This window comes from Melanostigma gelatinosum (genome assembly GCF_949748355.1).
Source record: "Melanostigma gelatinosum genome assembly, chromosome: 8".
In the NCBI taxonomy this organism is placed as follows: domain Eukaryota; kingdom Metazoa; phylum Chordata; class Actinopteri; order Perciformes; family Zoarcidae; genus Melanostigma; species Melanostigma gelatinosum.
Window position 1 is genome coordinate 6,120,714 of NC_136641.1, and position 25,009 is coordinate 6,145,722.

The window sequence follows — 25,009 nt, forward strand, 5'->3', positions numbered from 1 at the left end:
TTATTTTTCACTGTAAAACATTATGTTCTTTTATTTTGAAGATAAATCTCCAAACCCGGAAGTCTTAGCTTGCTTTACGTCGAACGTGCGCCTTCGACGCAGAATCATGACGTTACCTCGAGCTAGTGTTCAGCAACTTTATCAGTTTGTTGTTATATTTTTTCCATTTAAAATTAAACCTCTTCTATAGACTTACTGCTGCACAGCGGGTCCACTTAATACTACCAATGTGAAGGTAGGCTACCTGTTTGTTGACGCCAAAACCCGCAGTGCAGCTTCAGCAGCATGCTCGATGCTGTCAGCTAGCTAGCTGATAACTTAGACCAACTTAACGTTACAACGATGCTGTATAAGTTTAACGTAAGATGTTCTGCTGCTAGAGTGTTCACATGTGTCTGCTTCTTATCTTAAATACAATTTCACAGTGGACGCTTTGGTTGATAGTAATACGCCCTCAAAACAGCGTTGCACATACAGTAGCTAACTCAATACTGGTTGGTACAACAAACTTAACATTAGCTCCAAAATGTCAGGGAGGAGTCTCGGGCAATACAACATAAAACAGCATGACCACAATCACTAATGCTGGCATGATGTTGAGTTAATTACTATGGACAAGCTCATTTTAACTTTGTTAACATTTAAGAAGCAGCAGGGATGAAGCAGCTTAAGTTTTAACCTCATTAGTAAGAAATGCCAGAGGGGAGTACAATAACCACAGAGTGTCAACATTCAGACATGATACAGTTTATTTTCGTAACCATTGGCTCTCTGACCAATCGGTTTTTGTAAATACAATTACGTTTTTAGTTGTCCTGTCCAGAGCAGGTAGGTCAAAAATATTTTCAGAGCCAGTGTTGAAAAATGATGATACCTTTGATAAGAAAATCACTCATAATTTAAAGTTACTGGCCAACATGGCAAGTGGCCATTACAGATTTAATCTCACAGTCAAAATGTAAAACATTTTATCGATAAGAATACATTAATTTCATTGTCTCCTACAGTACTTGAAAAGTCTTGTTTTCTTTATCTTATTCTTGCATATCCCAGTTCTTCAGCACCCCTTCACTAAAGTGGCCCCTGTGGTCATGCCTTCAATCATGGCTCAGATCAGTGATCCCAAGATCGCGTTTGCCTACCTGCGCCCGGCCTGTGTCCTCCTCACCCGGGCGCCCACTGTAGCCAACGTGGAGACGCTGAGAGGCCAGTTAAAAGAAGTCGACGATGCCACATTGCAGCAGCTCCAGGAGTACGTCCTCTTCCCTCTTCGCTTCGTCCTCAAAGTCCCCGGGCCCAAGAATGAAAAACTGGTGCAGACTGTGGCTGAGGCCATGAGCCACGTCCTCGAGGACACTTGTGTCCAGAGCTGGGAGACCCTCCGTGACCTCCTGGCAGAGCTTTGCCTCTGCCTGTGCTCGCAGACCGATCCTGGGAAACCTGCAGACACGTCAGAGGAGCTGAAGTCGGCTGTGTTGAGGTGCCTGGACGCGCTGCTTCATGCTGCTTACGGTGATATAGTCTTCAAACTCTTTGAACCGGTTATGCTGCCCGGGCTGGGAGCTGCCATATCATTGCTGCTGGCCTTAGCAGAGAAGGAGAAATCTCGAGATGTACAGGCAGCAGCGTTGAAGTGCCTCCAGGCGCTGACTCTGCAGTGTGACTGCACTCTGGAGCATGTGGTCCCATCCTCAGAGGAGAGATGCACGATAGGCGGCACCATGGCTTCATTCCTACCTGGCATCACTGTGGCTGTAGCCAGGATCATTACAGGAGATCTGAGACAAGGCCATGCAGTCACAATCAGGGCCATCAAGGTAACATAGCTCCGTGTTAGCTGATGCAGTACAGCAAAGCAATCCTCAAATCTTTCAACTGCTGCATAACTTGTTACAAGTTATTCATTCTGTCACTGTTGACGTCTGTCAGGTTTGTGTCCATGCTTATGTTACGCTGTGTGTATTTTGACTGCATTCCACACAAGGATTCATGGATATTTTACTACAAAACAAGTTTGTTATAATTCCTATGATATATTATTAAAACTGCGACTAAGGATTATTCTTAGAGCTGCAACGATTAATGCATTAACAGATTAGTCAGTCGTCATCTGCAAGTGTTTGGTTATCGATTATTTGTCTATTTAAGTCCATTTTCACGCAAAAATGTCAGCTGCTGAGTGGCGTAGATATAAAGCAGAGTGTGCACCGGTTGCCAAACACACCATCCAAAACAATAAAAGTGAGCAAAAATATTTTCCCCGCACTTTAGGCACAGAAATCCTGAGCATTCAGACATAAGTGGCCACCCAAAGTATCATGCCGTTTTCTGCAGCAGAATGCGAGATTAGCTGTGGACAGACACCGAGTTGCAGACTCTCTCACGGACAGACGGACACACATAGACAAGCGATCGCATGATTCTCCTGGCTGAGATAATAATAATAATCATTAATAACAACCCAAATCTTCATTGATGAATGTGTTGATAATTTCCCTTGTTAATTGATCAGATAATAAGAACAAAATTGTCCATCACAAGTTGCTGGGACCCAAGGTGTCATCTTCCAATTGCTGTTTTTGTCAAAAATTCTGAATATTCGGACAGCAACCCAGAGAAAATCAGCAAATTTGATAAGCTACATTAAATGGAGTTTTAGATTAGTACATTTAAAACAATTTATAGATTTGTGTTTTAGATGAATTTTCTGTCAGTGAATGTTTAGTTGATCATCACACTATATATTAGAAATATACTGTATATTATATAATACAGCAGTGGAAAGTGAGCGTCCCTTGACAGACTGTGCGGTTTCAGAGGCTTTTCCACGCTGACGTAATCTAACATTTAAGGCAAAATGCAGTATTCATGTTATTGAGTGTAATTTTCTGACATTTACAGAAAGCATCCTCACATCGGTTGACTTAAACCTTTGTGTGTTTCTTCATCAAGTTGAATTTGTTTGAACAAATGAATACTGTCCTGCCATCAAATTACTGTCGGGACACAGAAAAATGCAAAACAAAGCTCATCATGCCGAGCACTATGCAGTGTACTGATCTGTGTATAGATTTGCATTCAACCCTTTATGCCACCTAAAGCTCTAATATGATAGGATAAGGTTGTACAGTAGGTGCAAGTTGATGGCTAACAAACCACATATAAAAGAGCACAACAAACCTATAAAACAGTGATTGTATCCTCGTATAAATGTAATGAAAGGATTTATTCTGACCGCACAATCATCTCTTTCCACTTGTGTTGTCATTCAGGTTTGGTCCAGGACTGTGGGGCTTGTCATGGAAGACGCCCAGATCCAGGCCGGTGAGCCCAGCGAGACTCCCTCAGCAGACCTGGGGAGGGTCACACAGCTGATGGTCCAGCGGACACCAGCGTGGGTGAAGAGCACGGCGGGGAAACTGTCCGTGCTGCTGAGGAAGATCATCTCCTGCACCTCGTCTCACCAGCACTGGAGGGTCCGACTAGAGATGGTGGAGCTGGATGACCACCTGCTGGCCAGGTGTAGCCAGTCACTGGGAGAGTGTGTGGGACCGCTACTGGAAGCGCTGGTGGGAGCAGTCAATGACGAGGAGCCCAGAGTCAGAAAGAGGTTTGCTTTGCACTTGTGTGAGGAGACGATACAAAATCCCAGACTACTTGATGGGAAGATGTTAAATGAAACTTCTGCCCTGTCCCGTCCTCTCCTCTAGGTGTGAAGTTGTTCTCAGCGAGGTATCACAGAGGACTCAGAGCCGTAGCAGCAGTGATATTACCAGTAAAAGCAGCAGCAGCAGTGCGCAGACCTTCACTGATGTGCTTTCAGAGAATCTCCACTCTTTGGCCACCTCCCTGCCCAGACTGATGAGGACCTCCGACGACCAGAAGAAGCTGTTTATCCTCAACGTGTTCCTGGGTTATCTAAAGGTCCTGGGACCGCTGGTCTCCGTGGTGCTAAACTCGGCCGCGCACCTCGAGAGGATTTCCAAAGCCTTGATGCAGGTAATCTGTCAGATTATACTTCGTGTTCTGTTTGAATGGGAATCAGAAAGGAACATTGTTGTTGTTTAAGGGGACAGAAGCTCATTTTCAGGTTCCTGCTTGTATTTGGGGCTTCTACTAGAACATGTCTACATGCATAGGGAGAAAACAAACCCACGGAGCAGCAGTGTGTGTCCTCCCGTTAACGCTGGCACACACTGCTGCTCCGTTGATGCCAGTATACCGCTGTGAAGCTAGAGGCCTTTATTTCTTGTGTAAACTAGTTTAGTTTCGCAAATGTACAATACATTTATGCATGTATATTTGGTAGATGACTTGTATTGCATACACTCACAATGTCTATTTTTGTACTAAACCTGCACCAGAGATTAAAAATACAGTTTGAATATAATGTTGTACACCAACCAGTATAATTCCATCTCTATGAGAGTGGTCATATAAGACAATAGGACCATGAATAGTCGTGTCTTTGTTTTATAAAACTCACGTCACACAGCCAAGATAAAGTTGTCAAACCTGCTGTGGGAATACAAATCAAGCGTTGTCAGTGTTACATGAGACCCCTTATGTCTGACTTTTGCTGTCTGGTATGCCTTTACAGGTGCTGGAGCTGGATGTGATGGACATCCGCATTGTGGAGGAACGGAGTCACGCTGCTACCATAGAGACGAGCCCGGGCTCTCCGGATCCCTACACTGCTCACACACAGAGGAAGCATTTCCTCTACTTCACAGATGAGAAGATCTTCTCTGCGCTCATGGAGATCTGTCGAACATTAGGTACGGGTGCTTATGAACATAAGGCAAATGATGTACAGTACATTTGTTATTCTTCTGCATATATAACGGTATTTAAAGTCTGTGTCCAATTTATTGAAAAGGACTATGAAGAACTTGTGAATAGTGCAGGTGGACTAATGTCAGCTGGCTGATACTGATACGTGATCTCACTAAAGCAAGGAGTCTGTCTGTCTGTGTTCTCCACATATCTCACTTAGCGGGTGTGTTGCTGGTAGAGCGTTTCTCTAGCAAAGAAATTCTTGAAACACTGTACTTTAAATCTGGTGTTTTTATTTGTTTCTCTGAAATAAGTCATTCAGCATAAAAAGAAGCATAAAAAACGACGAATCGACGAAAGAAAGTCGACTAAGACCAAAACGAGCGATTAGTCGACTAATCAATAGAGGTGGTCGCTCTTATTGATGGGGACCCCATGAGGTGCTTTGTTGAATTTGGTGCAATTTGGACACGCCACACGTTTAATATTAATAACTCCCAGTGCGGTGGAGCGTTTTATTTCTCATAAGATGCTGAAAAGCTTAATGAATAAGAATGCATCATATTTTAATTGTTTTATTTTGTGAATCAGATTTGAATCTGCAACAGAACCACTTTGTTTACATTCAGCACTTTGCGTGACAGCTCTCCTCCCCTCTGTCTATCTTCAGGCTACTACGGCAACATTTACCTGCTGACAGATCACTTCCTGGACCTGTACCGACAGTCCTCCGCGTACAGAAAGCAGGCGGCCACGGTGCTGAATGAGGTCGTCAGGGGCGCCGCAGGCATCGCAGTGGCAACAGAGGGTCACGGTCTGGAGAGGGAAGTTCGGGGACACTCTGCCAGCCAGGAGGACCTTACAGTGGCAGTGGTGTCCGTCATGGAGGAGTACACCAGCCTGCACAACTGGCACTTGATTACCGTCAGTGAGGAGACGGAGAGAGACCGACAGGACCAGCAGGTGAGGCCGCCGAGTGTCGCTCGTGACGTAGTTGTCCTGGTTGGTTGAAGCTTTACTGTGTCATTAGCCCGTCATGCAGCGACAAGTGTCGGGTGTCAGTTTGTAGCTTCATATCACGGCTTCCATTGAAGATGTCTTGTAGCCTGTTGCTTTGTCACTTGTAATATGATCTGACATAAGTTAGAAACTACAGCCTGTAGGCGATTAGCTTAGCTTAGCATAAAGAACAGGAGCAGTGGGTACACATCTAGCCTGGCTCTGTCCAAAGGTAAGGAAATCTGCCGACCAGCCCCTCTAAAGCTCACTAGCTAACACTTTGTATTTGTTTTGTTCAATACATACACAAATCTAAATCTCAATGTAAAAACATGGTCCTGCAAGTGACTGGCTGGAGTCTGCACTGAAGACAAGGCTCCAAGAAGGCCAGGAAGTCACTCCAGGTGGATGTTTTAACCTTTCGGCGGAGCCAGGTTAGCTGTTTCCTCCCGTTTCCAGTCTTCACACTAAGCTAAGAAGAACTGCAGCTTCATATTTAGCGCAGAGACATGAGAGTGGTTTAATCTTCTCATCTCACTCTCGTCACTTTTAAAGTCCCAATGCAAAGGAAGTTTGAGCATTTTTAGCTTCTGTAATGGCTTTTAAATGACTTTGGGCGACAAGCTAGCCACACCAGTCATATGAAACCGCACTTCACTGATTGTGCATCATAGTAGCTCGAAATTCTACAAAGTGTCCCTTTCATCTCTCCCTCCTCCTGCTCCTGCATCTAACGACAGCTGAGGGAGGTGTGAGTGTGGAGCCATCAGTCCTCTGCCGCTCCGATCCCACTCTTCTTTGAATGAAGAAGTCTCATTTGGTATTCCGTCAATGTTTTCTAATCATGCTCAGCCCGTACTGCACAACTCTTTCTGCACTTAAGTTCGGTCAGATCGCTCCACTCCGAACAAACAAAGACATCCACACTCTGCTCACAATATGGCCGTGTGCAGTTATGCCTAAACAGGCCTAACAGAGGGTTCCAGCATTCAAGTGACTGCTCTAAACTTTTCAAGGCCTGAAAACACTGGCAGCATTATGAGATAAACTTTCAGTTTCTCTTTGTCAGCTAAAAAAAATGTGTGGCCAGAGGCACACATTTTAGCGAATGAAGAGGATTCTAACTAAGCACAGTAATATACACTTGTTAGAGGGAAGGTTTGGCCACTGCTGTGGGGTTCTCCCTCAAATCAAACTCGTAAAAAAGCATTATAGAATAGATATATGAACACGAGAAACTGCAGGCGGTTAGCTGTAAATGCTGACGTCAGTGTTTAGCACAGCCACAGTGTTTATGCTGTCTGTACTGATGCAAGTTACTGATGAGAGCTACGTTCATTGTGTCCAGGAAAGTCAAACAAATTGTCTTTTATGAGCTTGAACAGCCAATAGAGGCTGTGAATATTTGAATAATGTATTCAATGTTGGAATGTGGTGATATTGCTGTTTCAGCTATCTGATGTGTGTTTTTCAAATGAAGGTACCCTGTGGACTTTGTTTTTGTAGACATTCCCTGTTTATCACCATAATGCAATGGTTTAATCCTTTTTCATCAGCAAAGATTCATCATCATCTATATATTGACCTTTTTACGTCTATAAACTAAAACACGATTGAATAGTTCAAGAGAACTATATGAGGCAGTATAATGTTATTTGTCTTTTGTCTTTCTGCAGCTACTCAGCCCAGCAGGACTCCTCTCCATATCCAACAACAATGTCAGCAACACCAAAGCAACCTCTCTCCAAGTGATCCCCTCCTCGTTTGGCACCCCTTCTCCCTCGCCGTCGACCTCCGCAATCCACCAGCTCAACAGCAACATCTGGCAGCTGTGCATCCAGCTCGAGGGCATCGCCTGCTTTGCTCAGGCACTGGGACGGGACTTCAGGCCCATTTTGATGACATCACTGTATCCCGTACTGGAGAAAGCCGGGGAGGAGACGCTGCTGGTCAGCCAGGCGGCGCTGGGCTCCATGTGGGACATCAGTGGGGCCTGTGGCTACCGCTCCCTGAAGGAGCTGATCAACGAGAACTCCGACTACCTGCTCAATGACGTATCTCTGAACCTGCAGAGGCTCGGCCAGCACCCGCAGGTAACACTGTCTCGGTTCGGTGGGTTGTTAGACTGCACGGCAGCACGGAAAATAAAAACTAAGGAAAGAGAGCCAACAGTTTAAAGATCATTTAAGAAAGGAAGTGGTGTGAGCAGGAAGTTCAGTAAGATGATATTATCCTTTCAAAGTACAAATATAACAAGGTGGAAAAGTTAGTGGATGTTATCGGTTTATCAAAATACATTGTGATATTTCATGAGCGGATATGTTTGTGCAAATTAGTGGTACGGCAACTTAACAATTATTGATTATCAATTTGTCTTTTTTTGTTTGACTACCGGTAATTAATTGTTTAGTCTGTGGAATGTAAGTCCACTCGCCACCAGAGCACTGCTCCCTTTTGTTAGCGGATTGTGATTGGCTGCTGCCAGACTGATTCAAAGTGTTTCATAACTTATTATTTTTATCTTTTCGGCTTGCGGAGGCATAACAACTCATCCCAAGTCAAAAGGCTAAAGTCACATGAGGTCACAAGTCATTGGTGGTAAAGTTATAGTTTTTGTCAAGTCAAGCTTACAGACGTTACATCGATGACTCGAGTTTTTGTCGAGTGCGAGTCACGAGCCCACGCCTCTGGTTTATGGCCCAGGTGAACACTGTGAGCGGGTCTGCGTGGGTTTAGCATGTATTTCATCATATTCCCGTCTCGTTGGCCAGGCTCCGCGGGTGTTGACGGTGATGTTGACTCACTCCGACTGCAGCCTGCTGCCTCTGGTCGGGGACATCGTTCAGGATGTGCTGACGGCTCTGGACCTCAGCTACGACCACAAGGCCGCACTCTTCTGCTCTGTGCTGCACGCGCTCATGAAGGCACTGGGTGAGGTTTCAAAAGTCAACTCATTTATCACATGTGGCCTGGGTATAAAAGGATGAATTTAGTGCATTGCGTATGCGACACTACAAAACCCATACCATGCTGTACCACACCATGGACCAGTGGTTCTCAACTGGTCTGGCTGCGGGACCCACCATCACCCCTTAATGACAAGCCGGGACCCACGACCCAAATTATATATATATATATATACATATATATAATTTGGGTATATCTATATTCAAGAAATCTAGTGGTAGTAACGTCTCTGTGTAGTAAACAACTGTCAATTCAAATAAAGAAAGTACACATCAATTATATTTTAACACATATTAATCTCATTTTTCAAATTTAACTGGATGGATTATAAATAATACATATAAATACATAAATAAATGTTCTTCTCATTTCAAGTAAAATAACAGCTGGATTAAAAAATGAATTGCTGAACGAAATTCATTTTAGCAAAATACTTTTCACTGAATTGCTGAATTGCCCTGCAGCTTTAAACTCAGTTCATTCAGGATGAAGTGAAAAAGCCATAATATTATATTTTTCTCATCTTCTAAAAAGAGAAATTAGTGTTTTACTGGACAGACTCATATTGGTGAATTCTTCAGAGTCCAATGACTCTGGTCTCTCTGGCCATTTCTCTCTTTTGGAGATCGTCCTATGATTTGACTTTCACACTTCAACAGTCCTGCTCTGCTCTCTGTATCCTCGTCTCTCCCCGTGTGTCACGGTGTGTGTACATCTCACTCAAGTCAGGAAACTTGTCAGAATACTCATATTTGATTGGCTGAGCTTCATCACGTGATGTGATTCACAATGCATTGGGGTGTTTTTCCTGCACCGCTGAACAAGTGCCGTAAATGCTGGAATAATTCCGCTGCATAAAAATGCCCTTCAAAATAAAATAATATATATATATATATATATATATTTTTTTTTTGTCAGGCAAAGGCCCGCGACCCACTGAAAACGGGTCCAGTTGAGAATCACTGCCATAGACCACGCTTTACTTAAGCATTCAATTCAGTTATAGTCAAAACATTTGAGCTTCATTTACAGGTGATCTCTAAGAGGAAGTGCAAGACAAAATACAGGACAGGATTATGCGTACGGTACTCACACACCTCACCAATCCAACCTGCTCTTGTTCTTCTTCCTTTAGCGAGGTGGTTCCCCTCCAGTTGTGGTAGGACCCGTGAGTCTGCCAGACCCAAACACACCTCCCCTCCCAAGGAAGTCCTCGACATCCGCCACTTCCTGCTGGATCTCCGCAAACAGAAAGAGCTGTCAGAGGGCATTGGAATAGAGGAGGACGACGCCGAAGGCCTCGGTAATACAGTGCGGTGTCTGTATGAGGACACAACAGTAGTTGTAGTGTAGGTTTCATATTGTTGTCATATTAGATGGAACTTATCAGTCGCGGGAATAGCAATAAAGTATGAAATATAAAAGCCAAAAACAACATTGGCTGTTCGCAGAGTCGATCAATCACACATCATCCATTTGACCATCACTGTCCCTCCAGAAGTCCCGCCTCCCACAGACTGTGAGGATGTCGAAGATGTCGGTGGTCCTGACGTGAAAGCCGAGCTTCCCGCCCACCTCTGCATCACTAAAGACGTCATGGAGCGCTGCATTCACCTGCTGTCCGACCCGAGTCTCAGGCTCCGACTCAAGGTAGTGACTCCGGTGTGAAGGGGAACGTTGGTTTAGATCAGTGATTCTCAACTGGTGGGTCGCTACCCAAAAGTGTGTCGCGGACCCGTTTTCAGTGGGTCGCGGGCCTTTGCCTGACAAAAAAAAAAAAAGACATTTTTATTTTGAAGGGCATTTTTATGCAGCGGAATTATTCCAGCATTTACGGCACTTGTTCAGCGGTGCAGGAAAAACACCCCAATGTGTTGTGAATCACATCACGTGATGAAGCTCAGCTAATCAAACATGAGTATTCTGACAAGTTTCCTGACTCAGTGAGATGTACACACACCGTGACACACGGGGAGAGACGAGAATACAGAGAGCAGAGCAGGACTGTTTATTGAGGTGTGAGTCGTGAAAGTCAAATCATAGGACGATCTCCAAAAGAGAGAAATGGCCAGAGAGACCAGACTCATTAGACTCTGAAGAATTCACCTATATGAGTCTGTCCAGTCAAACACTAATTTCTCTTTTTAGAAGATGAGAAAAATATAATATTATGGCTTTTTCACTTCATCCTGAATGAAATGAATTTAAAGCTGCAGGGCAATTCAGTGAAAATTATTTTACTTTCTTTATTTGATTTGACAGTTGTTTACTACACAGAGACGTTACTACTACTAGATTTCTTGAATATAGATATACCCAAATTATATATATATATATATATATATGATTTATATATATATATAGATATATATATATATGATTTATATATATATATAGATATATATATATATATGATTTATTTATATATATATATATATATATATATATATATATATATATATATATATATATGTATCTATATAATTTGGGTCGTGGGTCCCGGCTTGTCATTAAGGGGTGATGGTGGGTCCCGCAGCCAGACCAGTTGAGAACCACTGGTTTAGATGATAGTAACCCTGGTGAGGGTTGGTCACTATTGTAATGGATACTGTAGAAAGAGTTTTGCCTCTACACTGATGGTTTTGTGTTGGTGTTACAAATCCCCCAGCCACACAAGACACCACCACGAAGATCTAATACAAAACTGACTGAGATATTGTTTCAAAACGCAGTATTTAGTGTATAATACATAGCTCAGTTCGTACTTGCTAGAAACCACTTCAACCTCATTATAGACTGGGGCAGCAGCAGTACGTATTGCCACCTGAAAAGAGAGGCTCACCTTTAAAAACAATCTACATCCGTTGAAGTGAGAACTATATCTAGAATATTTTCCCCGCTTCATCTTGCCGTCAGGCAGCTCTTACCAACAGAGAACTGAACTGAAACTTATTCATGCTCTCTTCAATGCCACACGACTCCATTGCCAAAGCAGTATTGATAAAATTCACTTCAAGCTCAGTTCTTTGTCGGAAATTATTCTGAATATAGTGTACACTTAAAGGATATTGATTTTTGTTTTTAAGAGGCTAAAATATGTTTTGCTGATGTGGATCCATGGAGCCTGGCCAACTAGACAGTACAATGGTGAAGTACATGTGATGTATCGGTGATGAATCAATCACAGACATGAAATGAACCCCCACAGCACACTTCAGCTGAAACAGGCAAGCTGCACTGTAGAGAAAACATTATTTCTTAAATATTGTTACATAGGAGCTTTTGGCCTCCAGAGGTTGTGTCCTAAAAGCTACCTGTCCAGATGTGCGTGTTGCTGATCCAGCCTGTATCCATAAGATCTATAGCAACGGGTGTGCTGCATGTGTTTGTCCTCAGGTGTTGGACATGCTGGAGCTGTGCGTGTGTGTGCTGAGTGAGAGGGAGAACGAGTTGCTGCCGATGGCCCATCGCTGCTGGCCCGCCCTCCTACAGAGACTCACAGCCGATGACCCTTTAGCAGTCCTCCGAGCCTTCAGGGTACGTAACACAAGTCTGTCCTTCCTTCTACTCATGTCGTAGTGATGAGTGGTAAAAACACCTTTTCCTGAAGATTGTTCATTGAACGTGTCAGTCGATCGTCTAAAAACGTATGCAGCTTGATAGTGTGGCAAAAGTACATACAAAGTTTATTCGGTAACTGTTTAATGTTGTATTACATTGTATTATGTTTATGTACATCATGTGCAGCAACTGAACAGGTCTGGCTCCATTATTGACTAAATTCAAATAATAAGTATATTGACATGTGCCTATAGTGAATCAATCAAAGCTGTACTTTTAGGCACAAGTGTTGTCTAATGTCCTTTGGCAGGATATGTCATTGTTTGTAATTCTGTGAAAACAAATGTGAAAACATTCTAAACTACGGCAACAAGACAGGGAAGTCACTAAATTGTCGTCCCAGAACTGGCTTTTTCAAATTATTTCAGAGGATGAAAATACCCCTCTGCCTTGTTCCCTGATGAATGAAGATCACACGTGTGTCTGATCATTTCTACAAGTACAGGTGTCAATTGATTCTGCTGTCGCTGTGGATTAGTCTGCTTGTCAAAGCCTGTCTTTAGTTGGACCGGTTTTGTATCTTTCTCTCATATTTTCCCTGATGAATTGACAGAATCTGACATACCTGCTTTGTAAATTGTCATTTACTCATCGCTGGCTGCTGTCAGACAGTGCTATGGTTCATCAGCAATGTGGCAGTTTTTGGGTAAAGACAATGGTTCAACCAGGGGATAATACAGTGTAATGAGTCAGAGGATGAACATGCATTATAGCGACTCGCTGCGTACGTACTTCACATTACACGTCTCTCCGCCAGGTGCTGTGCACGCTGGGTGAAACATGCGGCGACTTCCTACAGAGGAGGGTGTCCAAAGAGGTTCTGCCCAAGCTGAGCTCCTCGCTGGTGCGGCAGGCTCCGGTCAGCGCCAAGGCCGGACCCGTCTACACGCACACCCTGGCCTACAAGCTGCAGCTGGCTGTGCTGCAGGGGCTGGGCTCACTGTGCCAGAGGCTGGATCTGGGTGAGGCAATAGAAACGCACGCCACACAAACAACACAGGCTTTCCCAGACATACATCATCATCATCATCATGTTGCACATGGTGTGACCCATAGTACAACGATAATCATACCAGGATAACAAGTGGACATAGAACACTTGATTGTGGTTCTTAACTCTGATAGGGCAGGTTTCTTATTGGTTCGTGCAACATTTGGCCCATTTAAGCGAGCCCATCCTCAATTTGTAATATTACATATGATGTAATTATGTTCTATTTACCAAAGTGTGTTGAATAATGAGAGCATCTGATGGATTACCAGAACAAAATTGTGCTCAGTCAAGCCATTAACAAGAAGCAGCCAGCCAGCAATCTATAGCAATAATGTTCATGCAACATTATTAAAGGGATAATTTGCAATTTTTGGAAGCAAATATTTGCTTTCTTTCTGAGTGCTTTCTTTCACTAAGACTAGATCAGGGGGAAACAAATGACCCAACTCTGTCCAAAGTGAAACTGCCTGCAGCACCAACATGTCTAAAGCAGTACCGTACTTTCCGGACTATAGAGCGCACGGGTATATAGGCCGCACCAGCTGATTTTTAAAAGAAAAAAGAATTTGTACACAGATAAGCCGCACTGGTCTATAAGCCGCAGGTGTCCCCGTTGAACAGCAAGATGCTTTTAACAGTACTAAAGTTGTCTTCTTATATGAACATCATAACATGTCGCTAGCTTCTAAGCTAATTTTAACATTACGGCCAATAGGGAAATGCTAACCGCGATTAGCATTAGCGAATATATAATATATCTTTGTACATCTTTTCATGCAGACATACTTGCATTACAGACTAAGGTCTCTCATGGCTACCAAACGAAAAGCAATGAGGCAATAACTGTAACTGCTGTTGCTCATAGCTCTGAATAGCTGTTGTGCTAGCAGCAACTGGCCAAGCCAGTTAGCTGTAAATGCTATTCAGAGCTATGAGCAACGTAGACACGCTGCATGAGAAGATCAGCTTTTTCTCAAGTCTGCCAGTGGATCCTAACAGCGCGAAACAGTGTGAAAGAATCCACCCTCACCAACGGGTTCCGAAAGGCTGGGATACTACGAGATTAAGGGGACAGCGCAATGCGTGTTTTTGTGTGCGTATTTTTGAGTGAGAGAAATAAATCATCTTGGTTTGCAATATAACTCTGCTGTCCGGAGTCTGCATTTGGGTCCTTGAACACACCACATCATGTACCGGTACCTTCATGGCTGAATGGCTGAATAACTGAATAACAACGAATGGCTGAGATAAAGCAGACTATCATCATACCAGCCATTGTAAACACAATTATACATGAACTAAGATCATATCTGGAAGATCTCTAGAAGATTTGCCACAATTGTGGCCAACAATCGACGAACTATGATCGCTGTATGGCGCTCTCTCCGCCGTCTCACCACGGAGCATATGGAGCATTTTTCTCCGTGACAATATGCATTTCCCCATTGGCCGTAATGTTAAAATTAGCTTAGAAGCTAGCGAGTCGGACATGTACTGTTAAAAGCATCTTGCCGTTCAACCTTTTTTGTTAACAGTCCTAGTGAGAGGTAGGTCAAAGGTACTTCATCCATATTGTGGCGACCCTGTCAGTAACAGCTGGTAGCAGAGGGGTTGCTGGTAGCAACTGTTCTGTGTCGGGAGCTAGTAAATGTTGTGTTAGACCGGAACCGGAAGTTGCGGTTGTTGTTGTGGCGGAGAAAAGCTACGGAAAAATCCGTATATAAATCGCACCGGACTATAAGCCGAGGCCTCAAAGCGTGGGGTAAAAAGTAGCGGCTTATAGTCCGAAAAGTACGGTATATAAAAGTATATGAAACCATTGGGATTGCACTTGGCTGTGGTTTGCTAACAAATAGTTCCAGGTCATAACTCTCCCCAAATATCATTTCAGGTTATTTTTTTCAAATGTAGCATTAATATTGATGACTTTATATTGAAATGGATGTGAAAGCTTCTCTGCGTCCTCCGAATATGGCCACTTCATTTCCCAAAACTCTGTCAAAGATGCTCAAACACACACAGAGCGCAGTGTTTTTTCCTACCACCAGGTGGCAGTCTTGTATAACAGTGAAAACAAGGCAGGAGTTTGTGTATCTCAATTTTCCTGCTCTGTCTTCCTACGAAGAACGAAAGACACATTCCAGTGTTGCCTTATACACATTTGATTCGGATAACTTAAAGTGTAATCCATTTATTTATTGATACGTTAGTCATTTTCTTTTTGGTGTTTTGGCTCTCTTGTATTTGGGACGAGGCAGAGGCCTTCACGACGATGTGCTTTCAGATCAGTATTGTTTCATTAACCTTCCTTTGTTGATAGTGCAGCTTTACATCCCATGCGTTGCAGTGTGCTGCAAATACACGGGCCATTTGCACTCGCACACTGAATCCCAAAACTCTCAGTGGAGCATCGTAACTTAAAAGGCCTTCAGGCTGTGGCAGCGCTTGAATCCAACATATTTTAATGATGACTTTGAACATACAGAGCCCAGCCAACCGAGCCGACAGGATGCTGCTGAATCCTTAGTTGCAGTCTCGATAACTGCCGCGAGCAACGCTTCTCCCTCGGGCTCCAGCTCACCACAAGCAAAGAACACACGTTAAATCTGCACAGCCATCAGCAAATCAAGGAGCTACAGGAACATTTCATTAATTTACTCCAATATGTTTTTGTACAGTTGTGTATTTTGTGCTTGGCACATCTTCAGTGTAATATCAGAAAATGTTCTTCCAAAGTGGCCCGGGGGGGCTCAGTGCCAGTGTGTTAAGATGATATAATTATGAGCTGCTTGTCTCATTTTTCATCAATCCTCGTGTTCATTAAGCAGCTGCGTCCCCGTCACAGTCGCACTGGGTTCAGGTTGCTCTGATTTCCCAACACTGCTGAATACTCGAGAGGAAACGCATACTTATACCAAAAGCATCTTAATGCGCATAATGCAATCTCTATTTTGGTGGGTTTACTTATGTTGCCAACGTGTTTTTTCAAACTAGGAAGGAATAATTGCAATCAGTGATGAAAACGTTAAAGGGAAAATGGTCTTTTCCTTCATTCAGTGGTAAGCATAATCACTTGTACTTCCTAAGGACAGTGATTGTGCATGAAGCGGTTGGTGGGGTCCAGTAGCAAAGTGCACAGATGTTTAATACAGCTCAATCATACGGATCATTATTTTTATTTTTGAAGCAAAAAAAAGAAAAGGCTGTTATTCTGCAGTATTAGATTTTTTTCGAGGGGATGTCACGAACATTAATTTTCTGTCCAAAGACCTGAAATGTGATACAGAGTAGTGTTATCTCCAGTCTGGAAGAGGGAGGGGAAACATCTAGAAAAACGACTATTTACAGTTTAAACAGCAGGTCACGGGTTTGTGATCTGTCTGCTAGTTGTTACGTGAAGCTTATTCTGAACTGTTGTCATCACAGCAAGACCCTGGTACTGTAAACTGCAGTAATCATTCTATTCCTTTTGTGGGAATATAAAAGCTCAGTGACAATCGGAACAAGCAGAGATGGTTCTTTTTTTTATGTTGAAAATCTCTAAAGACAAGATTACATCTTACTCTTATGAAGCCAACAAACGTTACATACATAATGTGCAAAAGAGACCCGTGTACTGTATCTATACATACAGGCAGAAAATTAAATATTCAGACACTGTGCATTCAGCACAAGTCCAGAACCCCCAAAAATATTTTTTATCAAAAACACTTACAAAAACCCACACTTCATATCGGTGTGTAAAAACTGTTAGTGATGTTGAACTGTGACGTCTAGAAGAGTTGAGGCTCTGTGGTTTGGGCACACAATGGGTGTGAAGAAGCAGATGGCCCAGAAGAGGTGGTGTTTGGTGTCACACACCGGTATTGGTGAGGGAAAACCACGAAGCGTGCCAGCAGAGACGCCATCTGCACCCATCTCCAATAATAGAGAGAAATGAGTCGTACGCTTCGGAGGAAGTCGGATCACGTGGCACGTTCCTCTCTGGTGCAAAGATAAACCAAATAAAGCATCTTAGTTTAGGTTAGTTCAGTATTCACGCTTCCAGCTCCTCCTGCGGGCTGCTCCTTCATTTCCGACCCACGAAAAATTACAAACCGAATCGCTGACAAGGGACAACACCTGGCGGCTACCGAAAACATGTTTGACTTTGTGCTGAGAATATGAATTCCACTCTGGCTCACGCACTACTTCTTGTTGTTGGCGACCTCTCGATTGTTCTTACGTAACGATAATATCAAAAAGTCTTTCCACGCGTCTAGAATGAGGTCGTCTGTCACACAGCCAGCATCATGTTCATGACACTAATAAACCCACTTGCATTTGATGTTACAGCGCTTACCTTTCCATCATACAATAATGTAGTCGCATCCATAAAGTGCCTACAGGTACAGTAACCCTTTAGTTTGACCCCTTCTCATGGAACAATGTTCCTTCAGGCTCGCTCCGCATCCTTTCGGTCTCTCTCAGCTCCTCCCGGGTTCCCCCGGAGAGACGACATGAAGCTAGCTCTGCAGCCACAGCTACAGCCATTACAAGTGTAGTCAGACATTCAGCTCACAGTTTGGTTTGGTACGCCACACCGGCTCCTCGCTTTGATGTTAACACAGTATTGCAAACAAAAATCGGAATCACGACTGAATTATTATTTTTTTTTCTATATTTCTGAGAGACAAAATATATTTTGCGTCACTTGTGTTTTACCATTGTAATTCCCCTTCAATAGGAAATAATCACAACAAAGTGTGAATCAAACAAACAGAAGAAATATACGATTGTGGACTCAAACAGTAAATGTTACCCTGTAGCTTTGAGTTTTAACATTGCGATATCTTTTTGCTAGTCTGGCCTGTAAGTCGGTGTCACAGTAACTTACAGAGCGGAACTATCGATGGTGACCTCACTTCCTTTATTAGCTGAGTGGTAAAGTCACAGTAGGACAATCTACCAGTCAGTTAACTGTAAGTGCTGTCTTAGTTAGTGCAGTCGACCACAGGCAACCCTGTATCCTAAAAATTACGTTCTCCCGAAACTAAAATGCATTCTCAATTACGTTTGATTATGTTTGTGTTTCAAATGTTTGTGTTTCAAATCAACATTTCTCCACCACCGCCTCTCCTCCCTATTATGCGGTCAGAATACTACCGCAACACGCCGCCTGTCTCCGGCAGAAATGTGCTGATCCACGCACGGGGGGACGTGGTTATGGTGAGGGTAAGAGTAAGGACAGGCTTAGGGTTAGTAAATAAAGGCAAGGCAGATCACAGAAAAATAATAGAGAGTAGAGTATGGCACAGATATGTTGATTAGAAACGTGTTTGTAATACGTCAAACACAAACGCAATCAGGGAGAAAATATGTTTCAGGGAGAAAATACTTTTATGGTCAAACGTAATTGAGAATGCATTTTAGTTTCGGGGGAACGTAATTTTTAGGAGATAGGGCTCCCACAGGTAACTTTGTGAACATTCACTGCCAGACTTTGTGCCCCAAAGTTTATTCTTAAACTCAATATTTTGCTCCATCTTTATAATCTTCTTTACAAGTCTTTGGTGCACCAAGAAGAACACCGCGATGTCGCTCCTCATACTTTCTCCGACGTCTTATGAACTTTATGAGTGGCACAGTGTCTCTGCACCTCGACTGTGTGGCTGCTCTGCATTATTGCCTGCTTGTTAAGCTGTGTTTTATACTGTGTTTCATCGTGAAAATGAACGTTTCCACCATCATGTTGCTAACTCAGCGGTAATGATGTTATTGTATTGTTAATCTTACTTTCCGGTTCTGTGTTGATTCTATTTTTTATTTAAAGCACAGGTGGGTGATTTATTTTAGAAACCTTTTTGTTATATTGGTTGAAATTCTCTTTACATCTCGACAGCAATCAATAAATCGAATGCTTGAACAAAAGAAAAACAATAAAAAGAAGAAGTGCTAGCTTCTTTTAAAAGGAAGAGTTGGCGACACTGAGCCGCTTCTTTAGTATTCTTGGTTGTTTCTACGATGTTACAGCTCTAGAGCACGTGCGGATAAAGGAGTGAAAATGTGCACCAGCTGGGTTTTGGCCATCATTTGTATCACTTTATGAGAATACTGTATTTGCCGAGATCAGAGAAGTCGGTGGCATCGCTAAAATAGGGGAAAACGTGAGCAATCTGACGATTAGACAGCTTGTAATAAATCTGCAACATTGCTTTATTCATGATCTATTGAGGTAACGACGTTTAAAGTTTACAACATGGGTCCACTTTACAGAAACGCTCCACGACGGCTGATAACTATCACCGGTTTAGCTTTAGTGCGTGATGTTTATGTTCTCTCTATTTATTATGACACGTTACCGTGTCATGCACTGGTAGTTGGCTGCCAGTTCGTGTGTCAGTGCCAATGAACACGTTAGAGGAGTTGGCTGGTTGTGTTGTTTTTGGCACGCAAGCTGCAGATGTCGAGGCGCACCTAGTAACGCCGCGATAAAGGGGCGATACAATTGCAAGTCCACCATTACCCACGTACCCAGTGATGTGTTGAGAGGAGAGGACACAGAGCAGACCTCTGTGTGGACAGGCCGCTCACTCGCTGCCGTGTAGGAGACAGTTTAGAGCTCAACAATTCCCCCTTAGGGTTCATAAGTGCACTCTGTGTCTATCTCTGTCCAGGCTTTCCTTGTCGGCGTCTCGACACGATACCAGGATTTAATTAGTGTCAAAATGGGAAGTCTTCAAGGGTCATTGAGGGTTTTCTTCTGCTCGCGCAACTGCATGCGGTGATGTTGGCAGATAGAGCTGGTGTATGGTGCATGAAGAGGTCGCAGCTTTTAAACAGCGGAAAAGCAACCTCTATCCATAGCATGACCACTACAGTATTAGCTCACTTCAAATGTTTTAGCCACAACCTTCATATGGCTGGAATGTATTTACGTAAAAAGAAAAAAGTCATTAAAGGAAAGAGTCTAGCCCATGCATTTAGGATCCCCATGCACTATTTCTTTATTACTTTCGGGGATTTGGAGCCGGAGATGGAGGGAATGCGAAAGAGCAGGAGAGAAACAGTCAGCGGCTGCAGCCTTTACTCATGTGAATACCGATTTCTGGCTCCAGCTTACCTCTGGGACGCCTGCAGCAAGCCAATTACCGAGCCTCAGTCACAGGGAGAGAAAGACAGAAACACAGATTGACTGAAGCAAATAATGCTTTCCAGCCCTGCAGTTCCAGCTTCAGCTCCAATTCCAACCCCGTGATTCATTTACCAGAAAATCTCAACAGCACCTGGCCCACTTCCTCTTTAAGTATTTCTCACTTCTCTGCTTCCCCTCCGAGCACCTCGATTCCACGAAAGACTACAGGCTACGAGTGCCGCACCAGAAACAAGAGGAAGAAAAGGGATGAAAGCGGCCGCCGAATAATCGCATTTAAGTCTGAAATGTGCACCGCTGCTTTTATTCTCGACGCGCAGCGAGCAGGGCCCGGCTCAAGCCGAGTGGAGGTTGAATCGGCAAACAGGGGTGAGCGGGGAAGGGAGAGAGACGCGTTTTGAAATGAGGCTTGAAAGGCAGCCCAGCTCGCAGCTTAGGGAATCGCTAAATGTCTGCTGGGAAGGATGGAGCGAGAGAGGGAGGGAGGAAGAGGAGATGAAAGAGTGGAGAGAAGTCATGTGGATGGAGGGAGCAGGAGCTGGCAAGGCTATAAAAGGTATAGATAAAGAACAGGGGGGGGGTAGGGAAAAAGGTAGCCATTTTCACACACATCCACTTCTCAAAAGGGGGGGTGAAATCCAGAGATGTGTGAAACGGCCTGCTGTGAAATGTTTTCCTCGGCCATCTCAGCAGTTTCTCTCTGCTCATTAGGAGTTAGAAGAGGTAGAGTCCAGGCAAGATCTATGTCTCCCCCCCCTCCCCCGCTCTCTTCTATCCCTCCTCCTCCCCCCTTCCCTATCTAACATCTTACCAAGCTACGCCGTGTGCTGGGATCTGTGACTACATCTCGAGTGTTTGATCGTGTGGATTTAAGGAAAGGGAATATAAAGCTGATATTGATAGTGGCCGATTGTTTCCTGATATGATTGTATTTTTCTTCTGATGACTTAAGTGTATGATATTGTTATGTCAAGTAAATATATATGTATTTTACATTTGGGCTCTAAAAGACGATGGAGGATGAAATGCAGTAACAGCTCTGTGTTTGGGTTTCTCAGGCGATGCCGACCTGGATGCCGTCTGTGAGGCCTGCCTGCCCTACCTGAGCTGTAGACAACCAATCAGACTGCAGGAGGCCGGCCGAAGGTGAGCCCTTATCCAAGTCCTTCCATCTAGTGCTGTACATTATAGTTTTTACTTCACGACATTAGTTTGACTGCTGTAGTTACTCTGCTGATTTATTTACAGATAAAACAATCACGCGTTGGGTTGTACTGTTATAGATTAAATTACCCAACAGTACATAAGGTAGAGTGCGAGTGCACGCACACGCCTGGATGAGCTTCTTAATGTTGGCCGTCCATGGTGCTGAATATTCTGCTGAGTACACTTTAAAGTAGCTTTGCATATTTAAGTGTCTGTAAGCCGTGCAATACATTTAAAATGCACACGTCAAATATGTGAGTGCTGTAAAGCAGTGATTCTTAACCATAGGGCCGCGGCCCATGATAGGGCCGCGAGCGCCACCTAGAGGGCCGCGAAAAACTTTCAGTTTTGCACCTGTGGGCCGCGAGGGCCGCGGGACTGCATAGGTTATCAATTGAAGACACCAGAGATATCACTGTTATCCATGAGACGCTCAGTTACGATACAGCTTCCCACCACCTGGTGGCGGTAATGCGTCAGTCAGTTGTTTAACAAGCTGCAATAAGCAGAAGAAGACACTCAGCTAGCCGCTAGCCTGTAGCGAAAGTTATGGATAAGTTATTAAAAAGAAAAAATGAAGACGACAGTGGTGCCATACCCTCCCCCCCCCAAAAGTCTAAATGTGTGCGCAAGTACAACCCTGACTTTCTTAAGTTTCTTAAGCTTTGTGAACGGAGGCAACGAGGCAGAGCCGAGGGCTCAGTGAGCAGTGAGCTAATGCTATCAAACGAAGCACTGAAGCCTTCAAAAATAAAGCGACACCAAGCGACGAAACATCCAACGCTCGTGGGAAAGTCTGTTGGGCTTCTTGTTGTGTATGCAGGTTTACATACACATGATAATAAATGTCTTTGTGATCATCACATTGTATCATCTCATTTATTTAACAAGGGTTTTGCCTGTTCAACACCGGCATCCTCGATCCCCTTCCGTTCCTACGGCTTGTTTGCGCAAATACGTCACAAAACATGTCCGTGTTTGGTATCCCAGCATGCCCAAAATCCTCATCTTTGCAAAGAAATCATCGATTTTCTTTCATTTATTATGGTTTCTCCAAAAAGGAGCCCACACACACACTGTCCAAAGTCGCCATAACCGCTGCAAGTCGTATCTTGCAGCATTTCGACGGAAAAAGACACATTACAGACCCGACAACGTGCTAGCGGATGTTACCATGGAGCTACTGGCTTCAGAAAACGCTAGTACTTATAGTACAAACCTTATCCTCCTCTTCCATAAGCCGTCAACCAACGTTTGCGTAACTGAGCTATTCTCATTGTCGTTCGTGCGCTCGGTCGCAGCCATTAAGCACAGCAAGTCCGCTACTCACACACCATGTCTTCGACCATATATACATCGTTTTTGCAATTTGCAAAGGCTAAAAATAAAAGGAAAATAATATAATATCAAAATATAAAGGGAGAAACACCTTTAGTGTGTCAGAATATCATGTGGTTACCATGTGTCCATTTGGGTCTCAAAATGTCCTTTTAGAGCTCCGCCTGGATCTCTTCATGGAAGAAACTCTGTAGAATGGTCATACTTTGTCCAATCTTCTTCAAATTTGAGGCAGTTGTTCACTGATAGTGTAGTTACAGCCCTATACTGTCCTTTACCTGTACAGATACAGCCACCGGCAGTTATTTATACTGAAAGATACTTTTTTATTTTATGCGGACAAAAATCTTAAATTTGTACTGACTCCAAAGGCCCACTGCTCTGTTTCTGTATGACCTACAGGTTGTCTGACACTTTTGATGCATATAGTCAGAGTGGGCCCCGGGACACTTTGTACTTGAAAAGTTGGGCCCCGAGGTCAAAAAGGTTAAGAACCCCTGCTGTAAAGGACACAAAGAAATGTTTTATACTATGTGGAATGATTCACTATATAATTCATGTTCCTGGGTGGAAGTCAATTTAAGACCGTACACTGGTTGATTTGCTTGCTGCTCGAGGCAGCTCGTAGTAAACCTACAACATTCCTCTAAATGTCATGAATATGTTCTTTTTGGGCCGATGATCCGACACTCACCCACTTCGCGACGTGATTGGTCAGCTGTGCGGAGGTGAGAGAGGAGCCAGGGTTTCTCTCTCTATATGTGTGTATGCGTATTTAATGTCTTGTCACTTTGTATTACAGGAAGGTGTTTATATATATTATAGCCCAGAGATAATCCTCTTCCCTTGCATCTTCCATTCCTCTCCACAGCGTTTTCCAACACCTGATCCAGGTGGATCCGGATGCCTTCTGGTTTACCCTAAACGAGCTGCACTGCCCCTCCTCCTACGCCCCGCCCCACCCGGACCTCCAGCCCGTGCATCTGAGCGGAATGGGTCGACCGCGGGACGAGTACTCCGACAACGTGCTGAAACTGCTGAGGGAGGAGTTTGGCTAGGTTGCCGAGACAGCCAGCTAACGAGACAGCCAGCTAACGAGACAGCCAGCTAACGAGACAGCCAGCTAACGAGCTAGCGATTGATGCGATCGACTCGTGGCTCACGCCGACGGACGGCCTGTTGAACCGCTAACTCAAACAAGTCAGTTCACTGAAAGAAAAAATCTGACAATTGAGCCAAAAGACGGCCGTCGAGACAGCGCTGCAATAACCTTCATGCTCTACGGGCCTGATAAGCAGCGAGCTGCAAAAGGGAAATATCAATGGAGCATATCTGCTGCAGTGCCTCTCCTGCTGCAGGTGCAGGAACACGTGCGACATCTCTTCTACATTAGGAGACATGCAGGCACAGTGCAGATGTTTTTCATTCCATGTGACTATATAGACAGACATATGTTATGTTGTTCTGGGACTTTTATACAGATGAACTTTGCTGTTGGTGACCCAGATAGAACGCTTTGTTGTGACCCTGAAACACTCTTAATTAAAGTGATCATCAAATACTCAAACTATTCAAAATACTTTGTCATGTTTCAGTCAAACGTTAAGCACTTGAAGAAAAGGCTCCAGCCTCAAATGTTATCGGTGTCAACTAAAACGTGTCTTCAGCACCAAGTACGGGAAAGCTCAAATGTCTGGCCAGATTCATGAACTTTTTACTCTGAAGTCCTTAACGGGGAACTCCACCGATTTTACACATGAAAGGCTGCTGACAGGTCTTGGTGAGGACTCCTGAATATGTGAAGAAAGCGGTATAAAGCCTTTTGTAGCTCCAGAGGGAGCTCTGTGAAGTCTGATGTCAGTTGAGTCAGCATCGGTTGGGGTTGAAGACTACAAAGGAAGAATATCGGGGGGGGGGGGGGGTGGAGTTAAAAAGAAGTGAGCTTACCAGACCTCTGTAGCTCGCGCCTCATCTCT

General features: G+C 43.8%; 1 protein-coding gene across 2 annotated transcripts; it reads left to right on the forward strand.

The window, feature by feature from the left end:
* The first annotated feature begins 98 nt into the window (after positions 1-98).
* On the forward strand, positions 99-24,580 carry tti1 (TELO2 interacting protein 1). 2 transcript variants are annotated; one of them, XM_079272815.1, is made up of 14 exons: positions 99-235; positions 1,054-1,817; positions 3,273-3,610; positions 3,711-3,999; positions 4,601-4,778; positions 5,447-5,739; positions 7,452-7,868; positions 8,547-8,706; positions 9,878-10,045; positions 10,241-10,392; positions 12,139-12,279; positions 13,121-13,325; positions 21,548-21,635; positions 23,905-24,580. In XM_079272815.1, the coding sequence occupies exons 2-14, from the start codon at positions 1,092-1,094 to the stop codon at positions 24,089-24,091; spliced, it is 3,342 nt and encodes a 1,113-aa protein (XP_079128941.1). In that variant the 5' UTR covers positions 99-235; positions 1,054-1,091; the 3' UTR covers positions 24,092-24,580. The 2 variants fall into 2 exon arrangements, with proteins under 2 accessions (XP_079128941.1, XP_079128942.1); XM_079272816.1 differs by having other exon boundaries at positions 10,244-10,392.
* Positions 24,581-25,009: the final 429 nt, after the last annotated feature.